Source organism: Colletes gigas, unplaced genomic scaffold (assembly GCF_013123115.1).
Source record: "Colletes gigas isolate AHSC1104 unplaced genomic scaffold, ASM1312311v1 Colletes_gigas_Sc00010, whole genome shotgun sequence".
In the NCBI taxonomy this organism is placed as follows: Eukaryota; Metazoa; Arthropoda; class Insecta; order Hymenoptera; family Colletidae; genus Colletes; species Colletes gigas.
In genome coordinates this window covers 4,589,609-4,611,003 of record NW_025106639.1, presented here as the reverse complement: position 1 = coordinate 4,611,003, position 21,395 = coordinate 4,589,609, and the positions used below count along the sequence as shown (strand labels likewise).

The following is a 21,395-nucleotide window of genomic DNA, read 5'->3' as shown; positions in this document are numbered from 1 at the left end:
TCGCGGGGTCACCGTCCTTCGGCCGTAATTACAGCTCTCCGTCGAGGAAGATGTTACCGGTGAGGTATCGTTAGATGCGACAATGAATCATTATCGACGCGGTAATTAATCATAATCCGTGGCCTGCAATTAATGTCCCCTGTGCTCGAAAGGTGTAATTACAATCTCCGCGCGATAGCACGAAAAAGCAGGCTTTTCTTTGTGCCATTAGCCGTGACTTTCCGAGAGAAAAGTGGACAAAAAAAAAAAATAATGGCACCGATCGTCGCGTGGGAGTCGCGACCACCATGTTGAACGTGTCGTGAAATAATTCCAACGAACCCGTTGACCGGAAAATAATCATGTTTCGCGTCGAACAGCCTGGCCATCGTCGACTTTAGTTTCTTATTTATTTCCTTGGTATACCGTGCGACTCCAACGAAGCGTCTCAAGCTGTTTTCTCGGAAAGATATCTACCTGTGTATGAGGACTGAACGTTAATTAAATATAATTTTATCACGCCTACAGAAAAACGGGGCATCTCTTCTAAGGGAGAAGTCCTGTTCTATTTTAATTTATTAAGTGATAATCGTAACAAGATATAATTTCAATCACGATGATCAACGGTTTACAGTCATCGTTCTGAAAGTAATTGCATTCATCCGCAACACCATGCCCGCTCTGAGTGATCAATTAAAATGGTTCGATGAAGAGGATCCAAAAAATGATCGTTGACTCCTATACGAGAAGAGGGAAATAATAATCACGATTCGTGCTCCGGGTAGATACTTAAAGGAAACTTTTTTAAGCAACAACGAACAAAAAGGAACGATTCCTTGGTTTATTTGAGTTTAAAAGAGTGCACCGACCGTCCGACCGCAAACTGTTTCGCGAAAATCGCCTCCTTTCCGTGCATTTCCATTCCGTTCCGTCCTCAAAGACACGCTTTAATTATCCCAGCATAAACACCGTGAGAAAATCATTTCGAGGCAACGGGGCAGGTACGACGATGTTTCTCTTTGCAACTCTTTGTCCCTGCCAGCGCAAACGACGAAACGGAAATCGAAAAACCGAGAGGCTAATCCGTTTTGTTCTTTCTAAACTGCGAGACGCACCTTTTCTGCCCGGCAAAGTGCAAAGATTTTAACGCCGGACGATTTCACGCTGGCCAATCGTTGATTTTACGACCGTGAGATCGCGAAATCGGTGGCCAACGAGAATTTTCAAGGATTCGATATTATTTGTTGATACTATCTTTACAATATAATAACGAACTTTGATACAGGAAGGTGTTTGTCCCGAGATTGAGCGAATTCAATAATTTTATGCAAACGGAAGTTTTCGCGTTCGAGGGAGACAAATTTACAAAACGACTCGATACCATACGTCACGGATGATTTTGCTTTGTGTATCGCCTGCAAGGGGATGCGTGATCAACGTTCAAGGCCGTTGGGAAACTTCGCGATAACGAAGGGAATAAATTTTCGGTGAAACTTCGTCCGCACGAAGTTTCCCTTCGAAGATTTATCGTCTTGCTTCGGTGTCGGCAACGATTCGCGCGAACTTCCCCGCGAAACTAACTCGTTATTTCCGTCCCGTAAAAATAAAAAAAAATTCACAACGTTGCGCCGAAACGTTCTAGCTATTACTTTGGGGTACAAAAAATTTTCCAGCGTTTAATGGAAACCGTTTCTTTCGGGGCCTCGAAGCTTCGATTTTCGATAAATAATTCTGGCAATCGCAAGTCTCTGCATTTTGTTTCAAGTTTCCCTTGAAAATACTTTTGTTTATTTACAATTCTGGTTAATAACCACGAGATTCTCAGCGTCAGTGGCTCTGTAGCACCTTCACACCATCGTGCCTCACCGTCGGACGAAAATTTGTAACACGCGTCTTTGTAGTCGCTCGTTTTCAAATTTTATTACATCCAAATGTATGAAATTTATTCTCAAAAATGCCAGAACCGAATCTGGTCTTGTTTCAACGATAATATGAAGCTTTTAGTTTGAAAACTATAACTTCCCTGCTTTCAACACTGAACGTATGGAAATGCGTAAAATCAAGGGGGATAGATTTTGATAGCGTTTCTTCGTTAACGACAGACACGAAAGAAAATATATAGATCGCGTTTCTTGGAGGATCGACGAATCCGCGCAGCGATAACGGGCGCGCGCTTCGGCTTTGTTTTCTATTAATTTCGTCGTATTCATTCGGCGCATTCAATTATCAAATCGATAACGCGATTAAAATTTGCTGCCGCCATGACGCCGTAAATACTAATTATAATATATTATTTTGTTTAACGCTTATTTAATGCCGCGCCAATAATCGCGATTCACCGTTCCCATTTCGGCGGAGCTTCATAGAGCGTATAATGAACTCTCTCGACGGCCAGAGACGCGGAATGAACAAAAATTTACATAATGCACGGTATTTACTCCGTTTCATCGAGAATAATTGAATCAATTTTCACCGGCGCCGTTCGCCCAACAAAAACACAAAGAAAAACGCTACAACGTATCATTTGACGGCCGGACGTCGCGCGACATTTTTAAATCGCGTTTCGTAACACTTTTCCAGCGTTCGACGCGTACGCGCAAATTGGATTTAAAACGGTCGAAATTACGGCTGAAATTTTGCTTAAACATTGTCCGACGCGCGGACGTTACACCCGTGATTTGCATACCAATTCTTTTCTTTTTTTTTCTTTCTAGCCGAATTCCTTGCTTAATTGTCGACGTTTCTCTGAAACCGTTAACCCTAATCTCGTCAGCTTGCAAGGGTAAACAGTTGCTGACCGCTTTGTACCTGTTCTCACGAAGGTATCGAAACGTTCTTCCCCCGAATGCAATTAATTTTTTGCCACTCGTTATATTATAACAGAGATTGGCTTCGAATTTTATCCCCTGAAAAGCTCTAACAGGGAAAGTTACTCCGGACGTTGAATTAATTTTAAAAAGGATAACGGTCGACGGTTGTAGAACAGAATGAAAAATCTAAGCTTCGCGGAATTTAATCTACGAACAAAACACGATAGTTCACGACGATGGATAGAAATTCTGGAGCTGTTGGGATTAGAGGCGAAGTTAGAGCGAAACTTTTGCGGGAACAGAAGGAAACTCGGACTCGAGAGTTGCGTGGTACGCGGTATCGTTCACCAGAGTGTGAAAACGAGGGTGTAAGGCACACGGAGTCGGAAGATTCGAACGCGGCTAATCTGTTGACGACAGAAAATTTTCCTCGATGATTAAGCGCTTGTCAGACATATGCTGTCTTCATTGGTTCCCATTATGGGGAGCCACGCGGTTGGAGCGCGTTTCCGTGAAACGGACCAACCCCTCGGATGCGACGAGCACCCGCCACGGTCGGCTAATTTGTCGGTAGTGTAACTTTGGTCTGCCCTTTAAACCACGGTTTTTTTTTTTCAAGCTACGTTTTTATACACGCGTCACGCCGAAACACGAGTAATTTCCGCGTTGGACCCCATAATCACGGCTGGAACAGAGATCCTCGTGACGATGCATATTTGACGATACACCAAAGTAAATAGATCGCTCGTAATTTATTTTCCAAACGAATACAAGCGAGTAAAGTTGCTTTTAATTTTTGATTAGTTGATAATACGTTTTATGGTAACGCTTGAGCATCCGGTCACGCGTTAATACGTCATTTTTTCTATTGCATTTAATACCAGGTCACGCGATAGATCGAAACACTAGATTGGAGCGTAATGACCGGTGTTAAAGTGTAACATACAAGTTAAGAAAGTAATAAAAATGGAAGCATTCATGTCGGGGGTACAATTGCGACCACGGAACTCACGGACAAGAATTCCGGGAGAACAACCCTGCCTTCGATACGCTAATTGATTGGTTCCATGGTTGGAAACTTTGATCGAAAGAACCACACAAATAAAAAGCTAACAACATCGTCGCAGAACTTTCCCGGTATTAATTTGGAACAGTAGTTCCCGAACTTTTTCAAAGGCGGCCACCGCGATGAAAGTGAGAAATTCTTGCGCCGCAAATTCGTGGACAAAACACTTCCCTCGAGTTCGTATCGATCAATTAAAATCAATTTGCGTGTCTCGGTGTTAGCGTTTAGATACAAAAATGTCCTCCCCATAAGTAAATAAATGCGCAACGTTCGAAAAAAAAAAACCCCCGGCACGAGTGTATTCGAAAGCTTGAAATTGGACAACCGATTGAATTCGAGGACTTTTGGTCGCGATGTTACTTTTCAATCGCTTTGTACAAATTTTTGTAAATGTTTATACAATTTATTTGCCGTATCAATTTCGCAGTTAAAAGTGTCGTAGCACGGTAAACTTTTGACGCGTTCGTAACCGGTGAAACTCATTTTAAACATCACGCCTGTTATTTGCAAACAGCGGACTGTCCGACGAACGTGTTCACATATTACTGCGGAGCGTCATCGTTGCGTAGAATGGTCGGATCGCCTCGATATCTCCCAAAACGCGGCGAGGGTGATAAAACATACGTTCTGATCGAGAAGATTTCGAAAACTTGTATTGTTTGCAACGTGAACAGAATGGTTGTCCAACCACTAGCTTTCCTCGATAGTTTGGAGGGCAAATTTCCAAATTTCCAGGCATTCTTACGAGAATTGACTAGAGTAGTGATTTCGAAATCTTCTATTGTTTGCAATGATAAACAGAATGGTTGACCAACCACTAGCTTCCCTCGGTAGTTTCGGGGGTAAATTTCCAAATTTCCAGGCATTCTTACGAGAATGGTCTAGAGTAGTGATTTCGAAAACTTGTATTGTTTGCAACGTGAACAGAATGGTTGTCCAACCACTAGCTTCCCTCGATAGTTTCGGGGGCAAATTTCCAAATTTCCAGGCATTCTTAAGAGAATTGTCTAGAGTAGCGATTTCGAAAACTTCTATTGTTTGCAATGATAAACAGAATGGTTGTCCAACCACTAGCTTCCCTCGATAGTTTCGGGGGCAAATTTCCAAATTTCCAGGCATTCTTACGAGAATGGTCTAGAGTAGCGATTTCGAAAACTTGTATTGTTTGCAACGTGAACAGAATGGTTGTCCAACCACTAGCTTCCCTCGATAGTTTCGGGGGCAAATTTCCAAATTTCCAGGCATTCTTAAGAGAATTGTCTCGAGTAGCGAAAGGTGGGGTAGAGAAAAAGGACGGAAAAGTTATCCAGAAATTCAGAAGACAGTCGGTGGAACGCTCGCGAGATTCATCCAGCATCGAGGAGACGAGCGAGGGCCGAGGACGAAAAGATCAGTGGAGGGAGTAGAGGGAAAGGGGAAGGGGGAGGTCGAAGAGGAGGATAAGGAGGAGTAAGAAGAAGAAGAAGAAGAAGAAGACGGGCGTGTGGCGTGCGTTCGTCGTACGGGACGTGTTATTAGCCGGCACCCTCTTTCACGTTGCCCCGTTCCTCCTCGAGCATCGCTCGTCTCGTCTCCTTTTTTCTCTGATTTCCTATGCGGGGGCTAGAAACGCGTTTAATTAACATAGCTGGCGTGGCTGCATCCCTCTTCTCTTGGGTGTCGAGCAGCCAGTCAGCTTTCACGGGCCATTGCACGCACGATACACGCACCACGGACTACGTTTCTTTCTCCCCCTCGCTCCCGATCCGGATGTACAGCGTGTGGGTGTGATTTAAATGTTAACACGAAATTTCGAGATCGATGGCCCGCTAAAAAATACGACGCACGGTGCCTCTCGTGGCGGTCGTTAGGGCTGCAAAAAGCCACAGGGCCAGTTTGTTGCACTTCCTATATCCGATCGACGATCGACGGAAGCTTTGTCCCTTTAAAACACTTTAACCTACCGCGTCTGTGCGTTATTTGCATTTTATTGGGGCAGTATCTCGGAATAGTGTCGACACCAAATGTTTAAAATCAATATTTATTTTTAAAACGAAGTCTCAGGCCGGAAATACAAGATACTATCGTATCAAAAAATTGATAGAAAATATTGAGTCTAACGGAGAATTTATTTTGCTCGATCGATGGGCATACTGCTCGAAAATATCGTCTAGTGTCTAAAAATTCTAATTTGATTCTATGTAGAATTGAATTTTTGAATAAAAAGCACTACACGATACAATCCAACTTCAATTGATGAGGATGTTAAAATGCTTTCGAAATTTATCTTGATTACGATACCTTCCTATCTTATAATTAATTAAGAAAAAAGTATATCCCTTCGAGAACCATACGTTATAATTTTATTAAACAGAGAGAAGATTAACGCTTAAATCCGGCCGTATATATAGACGCATTTTCCGTGGTGTATTTCGAAGGTGACTGCGCATGCGCGTTTGCTCGTCGAGTGCCATGTGGCTGATGTGGCCCTCTGTCCGCGGCGGATATAATGCACGCCTACCACGGAAATGCTCTTTTTGACGGATCGCCCGACTAATTTGGTCGTTGTCACCCGGTATGCTCGAGGATTAATGGCGACCACCTAGCCTACTCTGCCACGAATTCCTTGGAAATACTTTTGCGAGTCGAGACGAACAAACGGAGGGTCCTTAATTAAGAATTCCGAATAGGAACAATAATAGTGGCAACGCTACCCTCGATTTGTTCGCTTCGACTCGTGACCATGAGAGCACGTGCTAGCGAGAAGCGTGTCTATTCGTATCTACTTTCTAACCACTACGCTTTAACTACGTTATTCGCGAAATTCTATAGCGTTTAGTGCCCTACCGGAAGGGCAGACGTTTCCTGTCGCGGATACGACACAAATTGCTTGCTACTTTTTAGGTTACAATTCGAATATTCGTCGATGATTGTCAATGGCGCCAATTTACGCCGGGAGTTGATACGAAGTATCTCTAAATTTACCGTACAGCCCATTAGGCGATTCTTTTTACGAAGATGAATAAAAAATGTGGAATAAAAGTTTCCCGCGCGAGCTCCAGTTTTCGAGTAAATCGACTTTGAAAATTTGTGGATGGGAGCCACTTAATTAACTTTGAACTGCACGTATCTCTCGGCGAAGTCAATATTTTTAACTCTAAATTACTTATTCTCTTTGTAGTGAAATTCATGTAAATGGGTTTTAGTCAAATACGACCGTGATCCATGCATCTTTCAAATTAATTAGGTTGGAAACAAAAAGACCACAAAATTGTATACCACGTTTTCGATACCCTATTACAGTTGATATTCATTTTGTATATCCAGTATTACTATACGTGTCAGGATATTAGGTTTCATTCACGATGATAGTTACAATAATAAACTTATTTGTATATTATTTGAGATTGGTACTTACGTTTCCTTGCAGAATAAGACGGAATGATTTGATTCAAAAACTCACCGGTCGAGAAGTCCTTAAAAGTTGACGAAACTCATCTGGAATTGCCGTTTCCTCTTGATCTGTCCTCTTTTCTTGAATCGCCAATGCTGTTTTATAAAACTGTTCACTTTGTTACGTTTTAACAATAAAAATTAACTAACACGATTGTGCGACGATCACGCGGGTCCTGTGCTTCATTTTGCGTGTCAGCCTAGTAGCGCCATCTCGCGAACTTTAGAGAAAACATTCCTGTTCTTTATCGGCATAAAATATTACACGCGGCAAATTCAAACATACACATTCCTGTTATAAGGCAAAATATAAGTTAAATATAATTATGTAATATAGATAGTTCATTTTTTTATGATGTTATTTGACGAACATTGACGAAACATTCAAAATGGAATTAAGGGAAAGAGGGGGAAAAAATACTTATTTTTCAAACATTCCTTTTTTATGCACTTTCTTATATTTTATGAAATACATGGTACATATGCATGTTTGATGTATCATTACAATAAAATATGAAATATAATCTTGTAGGTTTCACGTTATATAAAATACGCTGTGCAAGATATATATTATTCTTGTTAGGATAAAAGTATAAAACAAAGCTTATGTACTAATGTATTCGCACAAATGTTTAAAATAAAAATTTTCTGGATGCTCGTTAGTTCACGTAACACGTGCAAATTAAATATTGGACATCCGTCAGATTAGAAAAAGATCGTTTTTATAAACACTTAGATTCTATACTTACGAACTGAATTCATGCACAAGCTGATTTATACCGATTCGCCATAATAGCCACAGATTTATCGTTCGTATATTCTTGCATTCAAAAAAATTTAAGAAACGAAAAATCGAAGAAATTCAATCCAAACTTTATGTTAAACGCGAATACTTTATTTTCAGTTCAATAATACAACGTAGAGTAGTCATTAGCAAAATATCGTTACAAAATATTTGTATCATATTTAAATAAGTGTTGCAAATACAAAAGTGAATGAGAAAGCTAATTATAGGTAACAACAATATCGCAATACTGCCGGTATAAAAACGACTAGAATAATGAAACGAGAAACGAGAAATTACAAATAAATTTCCATGGTCGACTATAACTTTCACAACACAAACGGTCCGTGTAGGATTCAAGCATACATAAGCACTCATTTAACACATCGAATACAATAATCGTTGTATGATTAATCTGGAACGGCTTCGGTATCACATATTATTAATAGTTAAAGACCGGGGTACCGATTGCATTGGAACGGAATTCAGTCCTTACGAATATTTAAAGAGTTACTACTCGTTTTACCATTATTTGTTCTTCTTCTATGCCTTACTATACTCCCGTTAAGTCTCGATAAATTTACTTGAAATGCAACGCTCTATGGTAGTACGATACTGATGGCCAAAAAAAAGTAATGAAGTACAAATGATGGATCACAAATTGCTATTATACTTGGCACCATGTGATCAAGCTCAATAAATTTGTCGATGTGAGTCTAGGACTTATTTCAAGGAACTTGGGAAGGATTTTATTTTAGCCGCGTTTAGGGCAGCGGTTAGCTTATGCTCCTCTTGCAGATTGGAATCCTGTATCACGTTTTGATACGTTCGAGTGATCCTATCTTTGTCGCGAATGGCAAGATCCTGCCATTCTTTCTCCAAACTGTCCATAAAAGTCTCTCTTTGCTCTCGCGCGTCCTTGATGGCGGATCTATCGTCCTCGTGCACCCATTTCTGCCACATGTCCTTTGCATCCTGACTGAAAACGTTATAAACAAACGATTGCAACATCCCTAATAACTGCTACAGACTCTCTATTCCAACCATACATGTCTAAAATAAAAATTATATATATATAAATCAAGCTTGGTTCGTAATCGCTGCTCGAGCAACGCGGAACATTTGTGCAGTTTACGGATGACGTAATTAACATTCGCGAATCTCAAGAATGGTCTATATAATTTATATCTAGCGATTTTAACCTTGAAGAACGTCCAAGAACAGGTAGGCCATCTGAATTCAATGATGAACACCTGAGAGGGTCAGTCGAAGCAGATCCGCGACTATCGACTAGAGAAATTTGTAAATAGTCTAGAAACAACCCCCATACTGTTATGTTAAACCGTTTCCACCCATCGGGGCAAATCTCTAAGTACAGTATCTGGGTGTCCAAGAAGCTATCCGCGGAAAATCTACTTCGACGAACAAACATCTGCAATTTGTTGCTCACGCGTCATCACGCTGAACCGTTTCTTCATCGAATCGTAACCGGGGACGAGAAATGGGTCTTGTACGAAAACGTCGACAGGAAGAAACAATGGTTCGGTCCGCGAGAAACTCTGTTACCCGCTCTCAAGGCAGATATGCACCCGAAAAAAGTGTTATTGTGCGTTTGGTGGGACATGGTCGGAATCATTCACTTCGAACTTTTGGATACGAATCAAGCAGTTACAGCTAACATTTACTGTCAACAATTGCACCGTTTACGCGAAGCCCTAGCTGTTAAACGATCTGCATTGGTGAGCAGAGGAGATGTCATCCTGCATCAGGACAATGCTACCCCGCACGTTGCAGGAGCCACTAAGGAAGCACTGAAAGAGTTTGCTTGGGAAGTTCTCCCACACCCGCCGTACAGTCCGGACTTGGCTCCTTCCGATTATCATCTATTTCAATCGCTTCAACAATTTCTCAAAGGAAAAATATTCAATTCCAAGGAAAATGTCAGTAACGTGTTGTCCGGTTTCTTCGACTCCAAGAAAAGAGGATTTTACAGGAAAGGCATTGAAATGTTGCCAGCTAGGTGGGCGAAAGTTATCGACAACAACGGTGAATATATTAAAAAATGATATTGCGTTTTTATAAATAGCTGTTATTTAAATAACCAGAATTATTCTTGCCAATCTAATATTAAGAATCTCCTTCGAGAATGTATGTCTATTCTTTCCGAGCCAACAATAGCAATCGCTGATCTAACTGTTTACCTCTGTTTTTATTTATTTAACATATCGATTGCCAGTTTTCCATGACTAAAGAGACGTCCTCGACATTTGTTCGGGTTATATATTCGATGGCTTCTGTTCAAAATAGGGTTACACTTCGTAAGTATCACGGTTCTTCCGCGGTAAACAATGTTGCAACACGTAAGTTCAAAGTATCGGTCATCAGCGACCACTGCGACAGCCAACGCGTCGAAGCACGGTCCGCTGAACGCGGGAATCATAAATAGAAATTTTCTAGATCGTTCGGGTTAATAGCGATCCAGAGGTGTCTGTCGCCAAATATTAATTTTTCCGAACGCGTCAGGGGGATCCAATTGCAGATTGTCATCCTGTTTACGATCTATCGAGGAACGAGTGTGGGGGACGTATAGGATGACGAACGTGTTGGCACGCATTTACGAAATGCACGATGCGCGTAGCGAGCAACCTCCGCCGTTGAGACGTGAATGACTCACGGTTTTTGGTTGCAACATCGAACGGAGTTTGACTAATTTGAGATGCAGGAGGTGCCATTCGTCGTCCTAGACCCTTAACATTGATCACGGTCACGTGCCGAGATCACGACGAATCGATTCGATCACACGTAACGTATCGTGTTAAAATTATAAAACATAACTGAAGTATCGGGCATCGGGAGTATTTTTGTACATTGGACCTCGACGTCGACACGGTAGGACGCGGTCGAAGGTGTCTCGAGAGGAAATACCTTCCGTCGATGGTAAGCCACAAAAATATACATACATACGTTTCTTTTAACCAAATGGTCATATTATGTTCACTGCCCATGACCCGTATATGGGTCATGACACCATGCTTTTGGATACGCCGTTGAGAGTCCGGACAGTGAACACGTTTCAAGAAAGTTGCATCGATTCGAGGCACAGAAAAATAAGCAGCCATTTTAATGAGTGGAAAGCTTACCTGTACATGGTGGTGTCTGTGCAGATGCTCTCGCGTTCGGCAAGCTCCGCCTCCCTCTTACCGATATTATGCAATCCCAGCTTCTTCACCTCCTCGTCGAGGTCGAGATTCTCAATATTGTAGAGCTGCTTCTCGCGTATCAGCTCCACTCTGTTCCTCATGTCCCTGAGACGCAGGGCCTCGTCCCAGCAGTGTTTGTTGCACGCGTGCTGTTCCCTCTTCGCGAGGTCCTCGATCTTGGCCTTGAGCTCGCTGTGAGTCAAGTACATAAACATCTGCTTGGAGAGGTTCTTGTCGCCGGGGTCCATCCGGAGCCAGGGCATGCTTTTCTCGACCTCGAACTGCCGGTTGTCCTTCTTCTTCGTGTCCTTCGCGTTCTGGCACTCCACCATGGCGGTCTGCCTGTCCACCTCGTCCTTCTCCTGTTGGACGCACTCAGCCTCCGACTGTTCCGTCTGTGGAACCTCGGCGTTCTCCTGCGACCATTCGGGCGCCGACTTCTCTAAATACTCGTCCCTTCCGTTTCTTTGGCCTATGCTGTCCCTCCGCGGAATAACGATGTGCTTCGAGCCGCCGGATTCCAATCCGGCCGCCCTGACTTCCTGGTGGCTGTTCAAATGCGGATCCCCTTTCCCGTTCTCTTTGCTATTCTCGTAAACGGGAACCTCGTGGTTCAGGGAACCGTATCTTATACCGGGCGAGCCGGTGGAACTTCTGCTCGGCGGCCTGTTGTCCGGCACGTAGTCGTCGAAATCGTCGGTCCTCACGTTCGTGTTCTCCAAGCTCTTGCGAGCGTACCGCGCGGAGAACTTTGGATTCGGTAACGCGAAATCGTCGATGTACTGAGACGTCGGCGATTGCGAGGCCTCCTGGTGAGCCTCCTGTTCGCCCAGCTCCTTGTTATCGTGCTCGTGCTCGCTCATCTTGTAGCTTCTGCGATTAGAACTCGTCGAGTATTGAAGATTGGTGCCCCTGAGGGTGCTCCAACGCGGGCTGCTGGAATCCGTGGGACAAACGAAGTAGGATTGAAATCGCCGGCAGGTTTTCGGGTAGTACAGACTCTGTTCCGCCCTCTTCTGCTTGAGTTTCTCCTTCAGCTGCTCCAACGAAGTCTCCTGCGGCCTGGTCAACCTCTTTCGCTCCTCCAATTCCCTTCTGTAAGTTTCTTCCTCTTCCCTCAGCAGGTTACGCAATTTGTTTCGTCTCGTGAGTAGCTTCTCGGTCTTCTTGGCCTTCTCGAACTCGCCCTTCGGATCGAGGCTCTTGTAGTTCCAGGAATCGTATTGCTTGGCGACTCTGCACGCCCGCTCGAAGTACTTTGCGGTCTGCTGGTAGTAGTCGTACTTCCGGAACGCCTCGTTTTGTTTCTGCGCGGCCAATTGGTATTGCTTCTCACGAAATCTGCTTACCCTTTAACAGGACAAGTCTCGCTGATGATCTCTTAGAAACAGTTGTGTTCTAACGGGGGAAACGAACAGGATAAAATGATTAAAAGATACATCCAACGGATTCGAAGATTAACGAAGAATTTATTAACGAAGAACGACGATGGCTCTTTGTTCTCGTGAACGACAAAGAACCATGGTCGAGTTATTCTTTGTTACATAATTCGATCAACGCAATAACAATTGGTTTAAAAGAAATTCTATTTCCTACTGTACACATGCTCTCACGCTTCTATAAATTGTAACGAGCACTTTTGCTTTCGAAAAGTACTCGTGCTCGAGTGGCACTAGGCGGCGAAAAAATTTGGAGGACCGACGGTTGGAACGACCCTGAAGATCGATCGACCTTCGCATCGATCGGCACTTGGTGCATCGTAAACAGACGCGGTATACGTGGTAGGATCAAGAAGAGGAGGCGTTTCAACCGAGAGAGTCACCGAGAGCATCCTAGAAGAAGAGGACCGTCTTCTATTTCGAGCTTGCGTCTCTCTGTGACGTCACGTGGACGAAAATACCGCGCGGTTAGGGAGGTGCAGTCGTGGCCCTGATGTGTGGTCCAGGTCTCGATCTTTCCCAGACTCCCAAAAATTCTCAACCACTAGGCACTTGGACGCTTCCTGCAGACCGTCGGGAGTCGTTCGTGGACCAGCCATAGGTCTCAGCCCGTTCGACCGCGACTCTATCCCGGGTCCAACGGGATCAGTGAACCGCGAGGAGGAATAGTATACGGAAGATTTGCCCGTGTGCGGAACGTCTCGAGGGAAGTGGGTCGCGGCTCACCCACGTTAAAACCAATCCCCCACCTTTTCGTTCACGTCGTCCAGGAGTCCAGCCAGTGGCGGATCGAACACAGAGGGTACACGTCCGTGGTCCCCTAAACTCAGTACCCCGGAGTGTCGTCAGAGTGGATCGATCGGAACCGAAAGTCGAACGCGAGAGGAAGAACCCTGTGACAGGATTAAAGAAGAATGCCCGGTGCCGGTGGCCAACCACCGCAGAGGACCACCTTCAGGCCACCATGGGTCAAGGATGGTCCCAATCCTCTGCCTATGCCTGCTGCACCCTGGACCCTCAATTCCAGGAGGGACTCCAAAACGAAAGCTGACGAACCACCGGCGTTCACACAAGTCACTCTAAAAGTGAGTTCGAATTCAATCGCCATCGACGTCTTAACACCGTGCATTTCAACGTTGTTTACCACATTTCTAACTATTATATAATTCACAATATTTATAAAGTTCAGACTCTTCGTAGAAACGTAGAGCTTGGCTAGCAGTACTGTTAAAAAATTATTCTAGCTTAATGGTACATCAATTCTGCGATCGTTCTATTGGAAACGAGAACAATCGAAGAGCGATCGCCGCCTTCTGCAGTCTTTTACCATTCAGATATTGGGTTTCAAAGTCACCGGACTTCGGTATTAATAGCCCCGGGTGGGTGTCAAGTAGCAAGTTTGCGTTACAAACGTTTCGACGATTTACAAGGGCGTTGCATCCGAAACGTTTTTACCGAAAAACACGTAGGTTCTCGAGTTACGCGAATTAGCGCGATGACTGTGCCCATACTTAAGTCCATGTACAAATCTCGCGTGCATCTGCGCGTTAAATTTCCTTTTTCTCTCGATATGAAACTTTGAGACTAAGATTACGTACCGAAGGTATTACAGGAAGACAGTACTGGGTCAGATATTTTAGTCAGTCTTGGTAATGCTCGCGACTAAGCCTTAATTAATCAACTCTGTCCACGTCTCGTTTCCATTCTCCCTTGTAACACATCCGTTCTCGTACGATTCAACTTAGAGCGGAGAGCTTTCGAACGAATTAACCGCATTTACCGAATTAACGAGGGCCGGTTACATTGATTTACGGCTCTATCCACAGTTCGTGATCTCGATTTGTTTTTTTTTAGAATTAGTTCGACCGTTCGCACGACTCGTTAGGATTCTGGTGCCCCCTGTTTATTTGTATATTTTACCACGCATACCGATCTCGAAACGCATACTTCCGATATTCTGGCGCGGTGCCAGGCGAACGGATATCTCCGTTTTGTAGAAAAACGTGATGCACGATATTTCAAAGGCACGTGGCCACGACGTGTATCGTTCAACGTCACGATATTGTTTACAATTGTCGCGCGCGCCGTTAGATCATCGACAAGCCTGATCGAGATTTACGCATCAGAGTACTAGCGTCGAATTTATGGTTGAAAGTTTTCCAACAAAAGATTCGAGAAAGTTCCAAAAATATCGGGTTATTCGTTTACGTCGAGAAACGTCTTCTAAGAAACATGAAAGTCATTCTTTTATATGGTTAACAGTTGTTGAGCTTGTGGCGTGGGGGGCGACGCCACAAGCTTGTTGAATTATAGTACAAGTGTTTAACTAGCCTCAAGTTTAAAAATTTAACTACCACAGGACTGATGAGATTAAAAGTCAATGAATTGGACTTGAGAAAGTGTTTAAACATTATTGATCTAGATAGATATTTGTTATACGCGCATATACGTTGCGGAAAAGAGTCGGATCAATTTGCCTTTCTCGATATGAGAGATCAGCGAGAAGGCTAGCCTCTCGCGGGTCCTCGCATATAAGCCTCTGGGTCACGATTATTTAAAGAACACGCGTTTCTATTTCAAATGTCTTGCCAGCTACGTCTTCCGCCAGTTTCTTAACGAGTTTATATCACGCTTTCGCGCGAACGTACCGTTAAGTTGCGACGATTTTACAAGTTTCACGCGTAGAATCTATCTATTTTTGCGCCCCATTGACCGCCGGTCACGCACCCAGATGCATCGCGACTTCCGTTCGCGGGATAGCTCGCCGCGACACGTCGATGCACGATCGAAGAGATCCGTTCGATCGAGAGAGAGATCGAAATTTCTAGCGCCGAAACGATCGAGAGGGAAGTGGCGATTCGGATTATTTAAAGACAACCGAACGAACTTCGATACTTGCCAAGAGAATTCTCGAGACTTTCTTTCTTTAGGAAGAACCGTGGGTGGGGGGAGCACGTTCTTTTTCCTTTTCTATTTTTTAACGCAACCACCTTTCACGTTACACCGCGAGCCGCTATTCTTTTGTTGCAAATCAACGTGTCTCGCAACCAGTCGTAACGGGCAGATCCGAGACACTGCGTTGCAGAAGTAAATTTTCAATCGCGAACAATGAGGTGGTTGTGCGAGACGAATTGAACACGCTGATAAATGACGATTGAAGCGCAAATGTTGCTGGTACAACGAACAAAATCTCTAAGTTCTTCGATATCGACGAATAAAGTAGAATTTTTCGAAACAATTTGCTTTAGAACAAAGTACCGCTTGAGGCACGATTTTGTAATAACAGTAGAGTGCCGTAAAAAGTGTGCTGAATTGGGTTAAAAATAGTGCGTGGAAAAAACGTAACGGATAAGAAAACTTTGCGTGTTTGTTCTAATCGCAACGTTTCTCAATTTATAGAGTGTAGCGAAACCGGAACTGAAGCAGCCCGCGGCGGACGTGCAGCCGCGGAAACAGAGTAAAATCACAATAATCCCGTCGCAGCCGAAAAGCGAGAAAAATACGGACGGTCAGCCGGCGCAGCTGAAAAGCGAGAAAAATACGAGCGTTCAGCCGGCGCAGCCGAAAAGCGAGAAAAATACGAGCAGTAAACCGGCGCCGACGAAGATCCGCGAGAATGGACGACAAGAGCCAAATTCGAGGCCACAGCTCGAACGACAAGTTCGAATCGAGAGGTCTCGATCACGGGGTGACACTATACCTCTCTCCAAGAGCGAGAGCACCACAGGTAACAGCTTGAACACCGCTTCTCTAGCAAGATCCTGTCCTTTTCAATTCGTTTCAATGTTCCTCGCGTGCTCCGGGGTCATCCTAAAAAGCAAAAATCCGTCTCAGAAACACGTGCGTAAACGAATACGGTCTGTGTCGTCGCGTTCGATCACTTCGTTCGAACGATCGTTAAATGCTACGCGCTCGAGGCAACGTACTTACCCCCTACGGTAAACGTTTTTCCTACCAAAACACGCGACACGAGAAAAATCCACGGCTCGCTTCGCCCACGGTAAAAATAAGATTCTTTTATAAATAGGCGCACCGACGTTGTCGAAGAGCTCGTCGAGGGCAGCGATCCCGCCACCGCCGCCGCCGCGACCACCGCCTCCGCCCCCGGGCAGAACGATCCTGAAGGACCTTCCGCCCCTGAGCCAGACGCAACACCAGAAACTGGAGATGCTGAAGTCGAGGCCGCGTAAACGTCCCGACTGGGCGTGCATGATGAAGGAGGTGGAGAGCGGAAGGACCTTGAGGCACGTCCAATGCAACGACAGGAGCGCGCCCCTGATCGAGAGGGTGAACAAGGTGGTCACAGCTGATCCAGCAGGTGATCGTCGATCGAACTTCGATTCTGCTCAGATCCCCCTCGGGCGATTCTCTTAGGAGGAACCGGGTTTCACCGTGTTGGTCGATTAGTCACCGCTAGACCCTTTGTGCTGTTGTTTCCCGCTCAACCCCCCAACCCTTGTGTGTAACCCCCTACCCCAAACGCCTGCGAATGTCGATCTAAAGGGCCGCATATATCGACAAGTGTAATCAATTAAATTGTTAACGAGTCTCTCGATTCAATCAGCTTTTGTTCCCGGACTGTGATATGATCTGTTTGTAGTACACGTAGTCGTTGTTATTGTTCTGCACCCCACCCCCCCTCTCCCCCGTTCGTCTTGTTACTAAATAATATTATTATCGTTGAATTAACTATTATCTTCGTGTTCAGTGGGTTTTATCGACAACCCCCCTCCCCCTCAATCCTCCTACACCCCAGTTCCCAGTCATCCCGAAAGCGTAAATAAATTTTCGAACGTATCGCGAATATGTTACGACGCGCGAATCGATCTAAGGCGAATTGGAAGCTTCGGTGAGATTAAGGACGATCGGTTCTATCGGTTGTACTGATTGGATCTTTTATGATTAGGGAAGACACAGTTTGTGTTCGAATCCGAAAAGTCGAACATGCATAACCAATTGCTGAAGCAGATCCAGCAGGGTGTAGCGCTGAAAAGGGTGCAGACCAACGACAGGTCGAAACCCATGTTAGACGGTTTGAGGAAGTTCCGGAGGCAGTTGACGATAGAGGAGCAAATGCAGAAGGCTGACGAACCCACCGACGACTCGATTTCGGACGACATGGACGACATTGATGCAGTAAGGGACGACTTGCAAAGTACCAAGCAAATGCTTGCACTGGAACTTAGAAATAAGGAAGCTTTGGAAAGGGAAAACAAGAGATTACAAGTAAACCATTCTTTTCGATCGTTTCTAAGTTCGGTTGATGTAGATCCGACCGGATGTAATGATTTCTTTTGGAACATCTTTCGCAGCAAAGGATTTTAAATCTCGAGGCGGAGGTCGATCGGGAGAAGTCGAAGAAGAACGCCGTGGGGCACAGTAAACACGACGAGAAGCTCACGGAATCGTTGAAACAAACGGCTCTGCAAGCCAGGAAAGACGCCGAGAGGCTCGAGAAAGAATACATCAACGTGGCGGAGGAAAGGGACAAAATGAAGAATGAACTGGAGGAGATGAAGAGAATGTACACCGCTTTAGAGAGGCGCATGAAAGCCGGTAAGGGGCATTTTAGATTGCCGCTATCTAACGATCATTCGTACTTTACACAAGTAAATAACAAAGAAACTTTAAGCTGGCGATTATTATTTGCATAGCGGCTATTAATCTTTTAACACTGCACTTAATTCGTTAATGATGTCAAGTTGCTTGTGCTTGTGCTAATGTCGCTTTATTCTCCGCTTTTCGGATCAGAGCAAGAGCTTGAGGCTGAACCGGTAATAGAGCTAGCAGACGATAGCGACGAGGCGACTTGGTACAATGTTTCAGGAATGGCACTAGCCGGTTGTCCAAGTGCGAAGGATGTAGCGAAAATAGCTTCGCAGAAAAGCATAGATAAGAGAGAGCCCAGCGAAAGCGAAGACGACGACGAAGAGGACGAAACCACGGAGGAGGAAGAGGACGACGAAGAGAAAGATCCAAAGGCTGCAACAGAAAAACGATTGCAGAGAGAAGTGAAACTTTTGACGACCAAAATCAGAAATTGCAAGTGAGTATTAGTTAATGCAGATTTTCAATCTGGTTAGGTACGAGCGTAATGAAACTTCGTGTTTTGATTAAACAGAGATAAAGCAGGAAATGCTAGAAAAGAGAGACACGCGTTGAAAGATCAAATTAAACAGCAACAGAAATTATTGAAAGAGGAGAAAAAGAAATTTAAGCACCTACAGAAAGAAGTTGACAAAATGGCAAAGTTAATGTCAGAAAATGACGATGATGAGAAAGATGAAGAAGAAGAGGACGAAGAAGAAACAGAATCTGAAGATTCTGAGTCCGAGGAATCTGAGGAAGACGAAGAATCGGAGACAGAAGACGAAGACAACTCGTTGGAGGGTCAAAGAAACTCTTTACAGGTAAGGGTTCGATAAAGTATATGTGTAAGAACCTTTTATTTGAAATTTATTTTCACAGAAACAAGCCAAAAAGCACGAAGGACGTTTAGCTGCTTTAAAGAAGGGTAACTATTTACTCAAAGCACAAGTTGATAGACTGAAAGATGATTTAGGAAAGCAACGTGAAGAAAGTCTCTCTCTTCAAGAAGATCTTGACTCTGTCTTAGCAGAATTAGGTTAAGTCAATGTAAGGATCAGTAAAATATTACTATGGACAATTGTATACATGCACATAAAGTATTACATATAAAAAATATAGAAAACTTTATGTCTGAAAAAGCAGACACCACAGACTAATAACACGCACACTCACCTAAATGCTTTTCGTAGGGAATCTTACACTCAAAACAGAATTTTTTGATCAATTCATCTGCAGAGTACCTATAAATCTACTACCGTTTAGTATCGATTCGTATACGCAATAGTTTGTTTTCTCTAGTATCTATGGTAAATATTCGGCGTACGTAACAAGCCGGCGGAAACATCAAAACGTGCCTATCGATGAAAAAACAAAAGCAAACGAGGACGTGTAAATTTTCTATACCAGCGTTACATATTCGACGTGTTTTGCAGATGTGACAAGTATTTGTATAAGACTATTGATATTGCTTTTTTGCTATTACGTTGTAAAATATTTTTTAATAAAGACAATCACTAGACGACGACAAAGTTTTCTGATAGGTTATTACGAATGAGAAATCGGCACAACACTCACATGCTTATTATTGAAACACAGTCGACGAGCAGGTTTTTCCAGTATGTACAAACTTTATTTCTCAATGATGATTCTCTTTTTCATTCAGGATACACGAAAATATAAAGGAATAAGACTTAAAAAAAATACTATTACCCACCATTAGCGTGGTTTTAAAAGAATTATCTGCACACACGACGCTCAAGAAAATCCCTAGTACTGGTTCTCAATGCATTGGCGTCGCAACTACATATATATTTCGTATACTTGGCATCATGGATTCATGCCACGCGAAGGGAAAATTTTTTGCTTGAATTTCTCCATCCTCTTTTCCTTGACCTTAACAATTCGTTTTCAGTTGCCACGATTAAAATATTAGGTAACATCTTTATAATAGGCTATCAGTGCAAAGAATAGATTATTTCAGTATCAAGACCATTTAAATAAACTATGCAGAATAGCAATTACATATATTAGATCTTATTCTAAGAACGAAAGAAACATTTAATAAATTATTAAGAAAAAAATCCATGGTGAAATGGTCTAGCCATCTAGCGGTGAATGGACCGAACAAATATTTAATTTTTTAGTTTTAATTAAATCGTTAATCCAAATTTTACATTTTTATTCGATATTAGATTGTCAATTCAATGAAGAAATCTTTACGAAATACGTATCACATCGTTTTGGGAGTTAATTTCACTACGTATAATTAATACTTTACATATTTTATTGAAATGACACATACACACATATTAAAAGGAAACGATACGCATTTAACAATAATTTGTTCATTGCATTGATAACCTTGTAGCTTAACGTTACGTATTCAGCATTTCATTCGCGCGGGAAATGAAAGCATACCGCGAAGGTGAGGGGTAAAGGAAACTTGCATTCTACATTCACTCTGTATGAATCTGTATCATTAGATGTACAAACTACTTCTTTATAATTACATGGCTATTAAACAATTTTTTTTGTACTATTATACAAATATATAATAATTATTATACAATAATACAAAAAAGAAGAGAAAAGATTAGAAGAAACAATAAATCGCAAACTAGTTACATTACGAAAACGAACGGGTAGAGATGATGATGGTGTTTTTAAAATTTAAAATTATATTTGAAAATCAGAATATCACTATTGTTCTCTTGTGGGTTACATATTCTATACAGTGGTGTCATAGTTTAGAACATTATTCGTATCTTAAGTGTTTCTAAGACATGCTTGAATTATAAAAATGTACTCGCGGTAAACAGTTCGACGACAACGAGTATAATAAAATTATTGCACTGCGAGCTAAGTTGAAAAAAATATGCTCAGTTTTAGTGCAAACAATCAATGTGCCTTCTAGGCTGACACATTTCCAGAGAGATTATTCGATAATCGACGCACGACACTTTGATTACTCAACGAATTTGTGAGAAAACAGTGGCTTCAAAGTGCAGGTAATTAAACTTTTTTTTTTATTGCTCTCTATTATTATTATCACTCTGAAATTACGTACATAATATGCACAACAACAAATTAAAACTA

At 43.0% G+C, this 21,395-nt stretch overlaps 2 protein-coding genes across 7 annotated transcripts; one reads left to right on the top strand and one right to left on the bottom strand.

Annotated features, from left to right (window-relative positions):
• Positions 1-7,847: 7,847 nt before the first annotated feature.
• Positions 7,848-20,013, bottom strand: LOC122398051. Its single transcript, XM_043397664.1, has 3 exons — positions 19,875-20,013; positions 11,212-12,621; positions 7,848-9,050 (listed from the first exon to the last, which is right to left on the bottom strand). Coding segments are annotated over exons 1-3 (1,668 nt in total). The 5' UTR covers positions 19,877-20,013; the 3' UTR covers positions 7,848-8,794.
• On the top strand, positions 13,228-19,979 carry LOC122398050 (glutamic acid-rich protein-like). 6 transcript variants are annotated; one of them, XM_043397660.1, is made up of 9 exons: positions 13,230-13,795; positions 16,110-16,437; positions 16,738-17,028; positions 17,617-17,936; positions 18,023-18,266; positions 18,462-18,756; positions 18,832-19,120; positions 19,179-19,346; positions 19,963-19,979. In XM_043397660.1, the coding sequence occupies exons 1-8, from the start codon at positions 13,625-13,627 to the stop codon at positions 19,338-19,340; spliced, it is 2,100 nt and encodes a 699-aa protein (XP_043253595.1). In that variant the 5' UTR covers positions 13,230-13,624; the 3' UTR covers positions 19,341-19,346; positions 19,963-19,979. The 6 variants fall into 6 exon arrangements, with proteins under 6 accessions (XP_043253597.1, XP_043253595.1, XP_043253593.1 ...); XM_043397658.1 differs by lacking the exon at positions 19,963-19,979 and adding an exon at positions 19,490-19,649; XM_043397662.1 differs by lacking the exon at positions 19,963-19,979 and having other exon boundaries at positions 13,228-13,795; positions 17,617-17,846; positions 19,179-19,649.
• Positions 20,014-21,395: the final 1,382 nt, after the last annotated feature.